General features: G+C 40.5%; 2 protein-coding genes across 15 annotated transcripts in view; one reads left to right on the forward strand and one right to left on the reverse strand.

The window, feature by feature from the left end:
• The window catches only part of TCERG1 (transcription elongation regulator 1), a 52,416-nt gene extending 51,114 nt beyond the window's left edge, over positions 1–1,302 (forward strand). For 13 of the 14 annotated variants that reach the window (XM_061151646.1, XM_061151647.1, XM_061151648.1 and 10 more), the window contains one exon: positions 45–1,302. In XM_061151646.1, the coding sequence (XP_061007629.1) occupies positions 45–246 (202 nt within the window). In that variant the 3' untranslated portion in view covers positions 247–1,302. The remainder of the gene's footprint in view (positions 1–44) is intronic. The other variant, XR_009694194.1, reaches the window with a different exon arrangement.
• Positions 1,303–4,207: 2,905 nt separating this feature from the next.
• GPR151 (G protein-coupled receptor 151) lies at positions 4,208–5,469 on the reverse strand. Its single transcript, XM_061149440.1, has one exon. It carries the CDS (start codon positions 5,426–5,428, stop codon positions 4,208–4,210), a length of 1,221 nt encoding a protein of 406 aa, XP_061005423.1. The 5' UTR covers positions 5,429–5,469.
• Positions 5,470–10,583: the final 5,114 nt, after the last annotated feature.

Consider the following 10,583-nt stretch of genomic DNA (forward strand, 5'->3'; position numbering starts at 1 on the left):
ATGAACAGCAGTAAGTAATTCTTGGACTTCTTTTCTTATTTCAGATCCAAAAAGCTAATCCAGGAATCTGACCAGCACCTGAAAGACGTAGAAAAAATTTTGCAGAACGACAAACGGTATCTAGTACTAGACTGTGTGCCAGAGGAGAGGCGTAAACTGATTGTGGCGTATGTGGATGACCTGGATCGCCGGGGTCCACCCCCACCTCCCACAGCGTCAGAGCCCACAAGACGATCAACAAAATAACTTGGAATACTCTTCCACAGGGTGTCTGTTCATTCAAAACGCTTGCATGAGCCAGTTTTCAGGTTTTTACATGTATGTGCATTAGTCAGACTATTGCAGAACCATCTGATGAGCAGAAGGAGAAGCATCCGTGAACAGTTTCTGAACAGAGAACACTTTGGAAATATTTATGCTTTTCTTTGTATGGCATGACTGACTTACATACTCAAATATAGGCTGTCTCTAGTAAATCTAAAATCTTGAAGCTAAGAAATCATCCTTTTATGAGATGTGGAAGTCAGTGACTTTTGGTGATGTTCTTTCTAGCAGTGTTATAATACATGCAAGACGTAAGAGCATTTGTGGTTTGAACTTGCAAGATGCAAATACCACAGATTCCCAAAAAAAAAAACCTAAGTTAGGGTTTGTTTTGTTTTGATTTTGTTTTTTAAAGCGGGTAAAAGAAAAAAACACTGAAAATTGAATTCTTATCTTCCAGAGGCTAAGATTATTATAATGGACATACTTTGACCTTTGTCTCTAAAGAATACTTTAGTTTCATTTGTTCACTTATGTGCTTTGATTATCCCCTTTGAATTATAGGTGTTGTTTAGCCTAAGAGAAGATCTATTTAGTAATTTCTTCTCAGGTATGGAGCCACAGTCATAACTAACATGTTGGCCAGACTAGGACTGCTGGTTAAACACATTTTATTCACCATTAAGTGATCTTTATCAATATTCTGGATTAGACAACAAATTTACCTTTCTTGGATGTTCCTTGTAAACTATACTCCTATTTGAATGTTAATTTTTTGTTTCTAAAGTTTTAATTTTAAGATGTTTGAATGTTCAGTTTATGTATTTGAACTACAATAAACCAACCCTTTTTATATATGTGGATTGTATATGATTATTGTTATATAATGTATAAATACTTCTTTTAAACCTGTTCTTAAAAGCAGCAGCAAATGTAATTTGGCGCAAAGAAGGTTTGAATCTTGAGTATCACGTCATTTTAAAAGGCTTGAATATAATAAATTACTTGTACCATAAAAGAGAAGAAATTTGTAAAGAACCATTTTGGTGCTCAGTCTTTTAGCAATATCTTATTGCTTCATGGCAAGAAGATGCTGATTTTTGTTTGTCTGTTTTCTTGTTCTCATCTTCTATATTAACATATTGATGAATGCCTTCTTGGATTTCTTTCAGTGTGTTGAGTGCATCATACCATGAAACTTAACTTTGATTCCTAGTTACTCTGTCTAGCTTTACCTCTCCAGTTTAGAAAGATCTCTATTTCATTCCTTCATAGATTTCTAGTTTGAATCACCACCATAAATAAAATGTTGAAGAAAAAATATGTTAATAGGATAATTTATTTTCCCTGTTATCTCGCACCTTCTGCAATGGCAACAAAACCTTAAAAAGGGATGGCAATAGGTATGTTTTATATGCATAAAGACCCAGACACACATCACACACATACCAAAACACAGTCACATCTCTGTGATATAGTGCTTAGCTTAAATATATTAAGCGCCACAGAAATTATGTGGACTCTATATGTAGAGCTGGCTTCCCTAGTGACTCAGATGGTAAAGAGTCTATCTGCAATGCAGGAGATGTGGGTTTGATCCCTGGGTCAGGAAGATCCCCAGGAGAAGGAAATGGCAACCCACTCCAGTACTCTTGCCTGGGAAATTCATGGACGGAGGAGCCTAGTGGGCTACAGTCAATGGGGTCGCAAAGAGTCGGACATGACTGAGCGACTTCTCTTTCTTTCTGTATGTAGAAACCCAGAATGGGTTATCTACAATTTTAACCTATAAAATTGGTAATTAATGGGATTTTTACGTAAATCCATTGAGTGACTTTGAAGTCTGAAGTGAAACTGAAAATGTGTGACAAAAGAAACAACTATTATAGAATTACGACTGTCTTACAAAGGTAAAGTTTCTAGAATGCTTTGTTACTCTGAAATCCACATAATATTGTTTGTCTGCTCAATACGCTCTGTTTCTCACTGTAGAAAACTGAAGAAAATGGTGATACCTATTTTAGTTTCCTACTTTTGCTGTAAAATACTTGGAATTAACTTTTCACATATGGTATAAATCCAGCTTTTCTATGCAGATTTCTTTAAGGGGGCAAGTCAAGACTTTGTATATTAGGATTTTTTTTTTTTTTTAATTGAAATACAGTTGATTTGGAGTATCAGGTTAGTGTCAGGTTACAACACAGTGATTCAGTTGTATATATACGTAGCTATTCTTTTTCAGGTTCTTTTCCCTATAGGTTATTACAAGATAACAAGGATAATTCCCTGTGCTATACAGTAAGTCCTTGTTTATCTCTTTATTAGTAATGTGTGTATGTTATACCTAAACTCATAATTTACCACACACACACACCCCCATTAGGTTCTTAATGACAGGGTCATTGTAGTTACATTGTGTTTTCAGTATCTTCATTTTGATTTGGTGCTTATCAGCAAACTTTTTAAGAATACATGATTCCTTGCTCTCTGATACCTGTGCCAGTGTTAAGGTCTTACCTTCCTGTAAAGCCCCCGTGTGCTAAATGATAATTTTGAAAGCAGCATTCAAGACAAAGCTTTTAAGTCTCCAAAACTTTCTGAAGCAAAACATAATGTTTTTATTTGTTTACAAGTTGAAATGTCAAATAGTGAAAGCTTACATCCTCCATTTACTATATATAGATAATGATCACAAGTCTTTAATTCAGATAGTTCATCACAGTTTTAAAGGTAATCCCATTATATTACCATTGCCTCACAAGACAGTATTTTAGATACCTGTGTTTATTGTAGTTTAATGTGCTCTTGTGAGCCTTAAAATGAAGTGTGTTATGAACCAAGGGAAAAAGCCCTCTCATCTGTGTTAAAAAAGTAAATCATGACCATTTATAAAGAATAAACAAAGCCACAGACTATACATTAAAAAATTCCATCCACAGCATGTTTTTATGTTTCCTCTATTGCTTAGCCTAAATGCAGTTTTGTTTTCTCCAGAGAGAACCCCTCAATGAAAATATCCCAGAATTCCATTACAGAGTAACCAAAAATCATGGACAAATATCTTTTTTTATATTTAATAGGGGAAGACATATATCAATTGTTTTATTGGGTGTGTTTCATCATGCTATACATTTAACAGTTATTGCTTGTTACTCAAATTATACTGGTAATATATTTGGAAACACTAATTTTACTGCTTAAGTTCAGTGTTAACTGCTAAAATTCCCAGACTTAGAAACTGGAAACTCACTGAGGTGCTTTAAAAAGATCAGTGAAGCAGACTTTTTTTTTTCATTTATTTTTATTATGAAGCAGATTTTTGTATGAGGCAAAGTCTGAATTTACTTAGACTTTGCCTGTAAAATAAGCCATGTTTTGAAATTAGCTCAGAATAAGGATATTCCTTATTCTGCAACATTCAGTCATGGAAATTATGAATTTTCATCAAGCAAATTAACATTCCTAAAGCAAATGAAGATAACATTAAAATTTACATGTTAGATCTCTTAGAAGTAGATTTTGAGCTCTGGTTATGTGAAATAAGGTTTGATGGGTAAAGTTAGCAGGTTCAGGAAGAAACTAAAAGGAAGGAGACTGAGCCTCTGACAGATGAGCTCTACTCCAGCCAGTACACAGCTGGCCCTACAGACTACCCCGGGAAACAGCCACTGCAGAAAAGTGAAAAAAGAGCTGGCCTTTCTAATCACTTGTGACAGAAGCATCTTAAATACAGCAGTTAAATCTTTGACAGCCAGATGATAACATAGTTATTCTAATATGATGTCCTACTTACCAAATTGTACATTTTGCAAATGCAGACTGCAAAGCATTTTTGTAATTCCTAATGGTATTAATTCTACTATGTTTCATATGGCAAAGTCAACGGTACTGATAAGCAGCATTATAAATAAGTACAGTAACTACAATTTGTTTTGCTTTGAAACTATTTATCACAGTCTCCTGTCTCTTGATCTTCGTGTTCCCAGGGGATAGGGTCATTGTCCTGTACACAAGGGGCTGCGTCTCTGTCATGCCAAAACTGCTCGACATCAGGGAGGATGGGAATCTCTGCCTTCTTGGCTTTCTCTTTGCTGAAGGAAGGAGAGCCAGTTTTCTCTTTCTTTGACATGGATGGTGGGGATTCTGGAGATGGAGCACTGTCAGGAAGGACCTGGGAGTTACCAGCTGGTGTCTCCTGAGACTCTGAAGTAGGTGGATGTTTTCTGGTTACCATCCATTTCCATATGCCTTTCAAGCCTTGCTTGAACTCCTCTGACATCACTAGAAAAATGAGAGGATTTGCTGAAGAGATGGAAAACATGAGGACTTCAGACAGGGCTATAAAACCTTGTGGCGGGGTCGGGCTTCCAGCCTTCAGATGCCACATCCACAGCCAGGCTATCCATTCAGGAAGCCACAGGATAGCAGAGGTGATGGCAATGCTCAGCAGCATCACTGTGAGTTGCTTTGAGCGCATCTGGTTTCTAAGATTTTGAGTCTTAGTTCCTCGTTTCTGACATTGGCCATAAGCTCTCCAGAAATAAAAGCTGGCAGAGAGTAACGGGAGGCAAAATGCCAGGAGCGGGTAGAGCTTACCGAACGTTGACGTGAACGCTCGTGCCACAGCGGGCACATCCACGAGGCACATTTCCACACCTGCGTGATGCCTGGTGGTGCTGAAGAACCATTCTGGCAGGGGTAGCAGGCTCGCCACAGCCCAAATGGCCACCAGCACGGACCAGATGGTGCAGTTGTGGATACTCACTGGTTTGGCTGGGTCACATGCATACATGAAGCATACCTTGGCCACTGCAACGATCGTCAGGCTCTTGGCTGCCATGCACGTGTGGATGAACCAGTCAGAGGACTTGCAGACAAACCAGCCTAGATCCCAAACACCTCTGGAGTATGCTGTGGCTCGGACAGGTGCAGAAAACAGCAGGAGAGAGAGATCAGCCAGGCTGAGGTTGAGAATCAGGGAGTGGATCATGGATGGCTTTCCTTTCCAAGCACTGTGGAGGAGGATGCCAATGACACACAGATTCCCCACGAAACCCACCAGGCAGACAGCCACCAGGAGAGCTGGGACTATGGTCCTCCAGTCCTTGGAGTCTGAGGGCAGGTAGCCGCCGGCAAAGTGGAGGTGAGCAGAGGACACGTTCATGGTGTTGGAGTCTGCCAAGGCAGCTGTCAGCGCACCCCCTTCCATCTAGTGCCTACTTGCAAAAGTTAGCTTCTTTTTGTCTTTCTGCTTTGGCTCTTTGGTGTAGGAAATCAACACGTCATCATCAGTGTCCAATGACACCTCTGGGCCCTCCCCTTTATTCCCTGAGAGCAGACTGTGGAGAAGGTTGGCTGCTAAGCTCTTTGCCGTGTGTGCTAGTCCTTGACTGCATTGAGTGACAAGCAGCAGGAGCTCGTGGTTGCTGCTCATTAGCAAGTCTAATAACATTGTCAGCCCAGCGGAGTGAAAAACTCCCCGATAGACCCATCAATGATAAATGAGAACATATATGTAAGTGGGTTATGTTCCTGGGGGGTCACTAGAGCCAGTCAAGGTAATTATTTTCAACTAGCTGATTTTAAATCTAGACCCCCATCTGTAATACAGTCAACACCACATATGAGTAACCCGCTTCTTTAAACGTGAACGCACGTCAGAATCACCTGCATGGCTTGATCCAGCAGGTCTGGGGTAGGGGCCCCCAAACTTGCATTTCTATCAGGTTTCCCAGGGATGTTACAATGTGAGTCGGGGGGCCACACTGTCCTAGGAAGAACTAGTGCTTCCCCTTTCGGCTGCAGGAATGAGCTTCCTCCTCTTTTACCCAACCCTCACTACCACTTCGGGTAAAGAATCGGTCTGCCAATGCAGGAGACATGGGTTCGATCCCTGAGTCAGGAAGATCCTCTGGAGAAAGAAATGGCAACTTGCTCCAGTATTCTTGCCTGGAGAATTTCAATGAACAGAGGAGCCTGGAGGCTATTGTCCACGGTGGGACACGACTTAGCGACTAAACAGCACCACCACTTCAGCCTTATCAACAGCTGGCTGAGATCAAATGCGCAGAACTGGATAATGGAAAAAAAAAAAAAAAGCTGCTGGTAAGAAGCCCTATTAAAAAGTCTAATTATGGATTACTCTAAGTTTAGTCTATTGTGAATTTTTTAGAGGTGATTTTAGAGCAGTGCATTAGAATGAGTTTACATACTAAGAAGACTTAAACAAGTGATGGTGATTAAACCAACCAAATGTTGAATTAGATTTTCTTTTAGAATTCCTAAAGGATTTACGGAGACAAGTGAAATAAAAGAAAAATAATTTATTTGCAGAAGGCATTTAAGAGATTTTTAAAGAAAATGACATTTTAAAGTTGAGAAAAGAAAAAAATGATTCTAGAACCACTCTTGAAATTTTATAATAGGCAGCGGAAAGATACTCTGGAGGAGGTCAGAGGAGCTAGAATTGTTCATGGAGAAGAGTTTGTGGAATTGAAAGGATTTTGAGGTCTACTCTGTGTTGAGTCAGAAATGCTTAGTGTCGTATAGTGGAAAGTGTGCTGAGCTCCGAATCTGACCTCTAGGTTCTGGTTCTAACTCTGCTTTCACTAGTTTTTCTCTGGAAATTAAGGATGACATTTAAAATCTCCCTAAAAACAAACAAAAAAACTCCCTGAAATCCCAGAACTCAACAAATATTCACTCAATAAAAACATACTGAATATCAGGAAAGCTGTCAGTGGTTCTTGATTATCTTTTCTGTTTTCCTTTCCCTCTAGGAAGTAGTTGTGTCTATGAAACAGTTAATGGGGGTAACGTCTTGTCCCAGCAACTCACCGTAACCTCTAGTTAGTGCTGTGGACAGTGAAATATGAAGTCTCAATAGCACCATTTTTGGGGGTGAAGAGGCCCATACCATTGTATGGGAAGGCAAATGGTTGGGGGCAGGGTGTGCAGAGAAACACCTTGAGTACTTCTTAGAACAAGTGAATGTTTTGTGAATTACAGGCTACAACAGAGCTAGTTCTATTCAATGTACATGGAAGAGAGGAGCTCAGGACAAGAGAACAAATACTACTTGACATTATGGCTTATAAACTTGGGATGGTCAGGCTCCTGAAGACACAGAAAACAAAAAGCTAAATGAGTTCGAGAAGGCTTTAACAGCATGGAAATTTGATTCTAACTTTTTTTTTTAAATAATTGCAAACTTATAGGGGAAAATGCAAAAGTAGTACAAAGAATTATCATTCTGATTTTCCAGCTATCAACAGTTTTCAGATTTGTGCTCATGCCTTCTCTGCACACACACACACACATGCTTACATGCATGTATATAGACACATAAACATATACATTGTTTCCTGAACCAATTGAGAATTGGTTTTCAGAAAATTTTGAGTTTTCTTCCTTGATTATCAGATATAAAACTCAAAATGAGACTATGTGCTTATAGCAAAAAGGAATTCTTTCCTTTGGCAATCCTCATCTCCCAATCCAAGTCTCTGTTTATCTTCTGATGTATTAGCACTTGTGCATCTAGATATTAGACAAATATAATATGTAGCAGTATGTAGCTTATATCTGCTTTTTCTTTGTTTTAACATCATTTCCATTTAGAGGATAAGTGTAACTTAGCAAACAAACCTAAAAGAAGAATTACATCCTATGCATTTTTCTTATTTATATCATGCATTCAAGTTATTTTGATCTTTCTTCATGGCATGTTGTTTAAAAAAAATTTTTTTTAATACAGTATTCAATTGCATGCCTGGTGGACATTTGCCAAGTTTCCTTATTTTTGTTTATTTTTGGAATTTGCCTAGTATGTGAAAGTGTAAGTGTTAGTCACTCAGTTGTGTCTGACTTTTTGCGACTCCTTGGACTGCAGGCTACTCTGTCTGTGGGATTCTCCAGGCAAAAATACTGGAGTGGGTAGTCATTCCCTTCTCCAGGGGATCTTCCTGATCCAGGGATCAAACCCAGGTCTCCTGCATTGCAGGCAGATACTTTACCATCTGAGCCACCAGGGAAGCCCCCCTTTCTTATTTGATAGAAGGGATCCTGGAGATAAATGATTTGGATGAGACAGATGGAGAAGTACAGGAAAAATATTTAGAGTATTTGGGACGAAAACTGAAAACAACCCACCACCCCCACCCCAAAATACTGGAAACAACTCAACTGTCTGCCGGTTGGTGAATGGAGAAAGAAATGGCTGTATTCATACAATAGACTAGTACTTAGCAATATAAAGGAATACAGGCTGCCACATGTCAGAACCTAACAAATACTATGCCAGTTGAAAGAAGCCAGAGACAAAGATGACGTATTGTGAGAGTCCACTTATATGAAATGTCCAGAAAAGGCAAATCTATAGAGATGGAAAGTAGAACAGTGGTTCCCTGGAGCTAGGAGTGGGAAATGGGAGTGACTGCAAATGAGCACAAAGCATCTTTTTGGGGTGAGAAAAATGTGCTCAGTTGGGATTGTGGGGGTGGTTATACAACTCTGTAACAATGTACTGAAAACCTTGAATTGTACACTGAAAATGAGTGAATTTTATGGTATGTAAATCAATCCTCAATGAAACTTTTTTTTTTTTAAGAGTTATTTGGGATGGAGGAAAGGTAAAGAGCAGATGTCATAGCTCTTAGAATGCTTAGTGAGCTCCAGTAAAAGGGACTATCCCATTCTGAGACTGTGATTAAAGTGTATGATGTGGAGCCAGGGAGAGACTGTGACCTGGAAGGACCAAACCAAAGGGCAGTACTAGGTGGGAAAGGGCCGTGGGGAGAAGGGAGCCCCAGAATGCTGGGGTTCAGAACCCCGAGGCTCGGCTTCCCCAGCTTGGAAATGGGCTTTCATCAGAGACTTCTCCCTCTGTTTCCACACTCCTGCAACACCAGCAACAGGGCAGCCATCCCCCACAAGCACCTCAGCTGGGTTCCAGTCTACGCTTCCTTCCCCTGACAGGGACGCCACCCGCAGTGATGATGCCAAGAGACAACCCTTGGAAACTGAGAAACGGTAATAAAACAATAAAACAGATAAATATGATAAATAGACAACCCTCCATCTCTTTTAAAATTTTTAAGTTACAAGGGACCTCAGCCAACTCAAACCTCAAAAGAACCAAGGCAAAGCAAATTGGTGGCTAAGATTTTAAGTGACTCCTGATAAAAGCAGAACTAGGTGTGAGCTCTTACTAGGAGTAGGTAAAGCTTATCCTATAGCTCAGTTCCATCCAGGGAAGGGGGAATAGTAAAAACATCCATTTTTTTGAGTGAGTCCTCAGTGCCCACCTTTGCGCTAAGCATTCTATGCCCCAAATCTTCACGACAGCTCCTAGAAATAGTATTACTTTCTCCTTCTTACAGGTGATGACCTTGGGGGCATAAAGACGTGAATAACTTGCTTATAGGGCTTTCCTGGTGACTCAGGGATAAAGAATCCACCTGCCAATGCAAGATATGTGGGTTTGATCTCTGGGTCAGGAAGGTTCCCTGGAGAAGGAAATAGCAACCCACTCCAGTATTCTTGCCTGGAGAATACCATAGACAGAGGAGCCTGACGAGCTACAATTCATGAGTTCTCAAAGAGTCAGACAATGACTTAGCAACTGAAAAACAAGAAGCACCCCCATGGGAATGTAGATTGCACAGCTACTAGATGAGAGAGTTGGGAGAGACCCCCATGGGTCTGATCCCAGAGTCGGGGTTCCAGAGTGAGTATTGCTAAGCTGTATGCTGCTATTCTGCCCCACTAAGAACGTTCTGGGTACTCACTCTTCTCTAAACACTACAGTTGTGAAACTGATCAACCAAGGCCAATATTCCAAGGCCCAAATAATGGACTACAGGTCACTTCAACAAGCATGTTTTGAGCCCTTGGGCACTGGGAATATAATATGTATTCTTTTCTTCTTTTCTGGGGACCTGGAATCATGAGTTTAGGATGGAGCTGGGACTGATGTACCTGAGTCTCTAGTGGTAAGTCGGGGACCTGGAATACCCTGGGTCTAAGAGGAAGTTGGGTGCTTCCGATTCCTGAGTCCAAGAGAGGTGCTGGCTATAGAGGATCCCTGAGTCTAGAGAGGGAGCTGGCTGTCTGGGATCCCTCAGTCCTGGTGAGGGGATAGGTACCTTGGGACCCATAGTCTTGAGTGGGAGTTGGAAGCCTTCATGCTTGGGTTCAGGAGAGATGCTGAGGGCCTAGGATCAGAGCTTGGACCTTATGTGAAGCAGGTGTGTGGTGTGGAATGAGAGTGTGGTTCCCTCGGTCCTAGGAGGGAACCGAAGGCCCTAGACTCGAGTTCT

Source organism: Dama dama, chromosome 9, assembly GCF_033118175.1.
Source record: "Dama dama isolate Ldn47 chromosome 9, ASM3311817v1, whole genome shotgun sequence".
NCBI classification, from domain to species: Eukaryota; Metazoa; Chordata; class Mammalia; order Artiodactyla; family Cervidae; genus Dama; species Dama dama.

Excerpts from the sequence above, each read along its gene's own strand:
- GPR151 (XM_061149440.1), bottom strand. The coding sequence starts at position 5,428 with ATGAACGTGTCCTCTGCTCACCTCCACTTTGCCGGCGGCTACCTGCCC.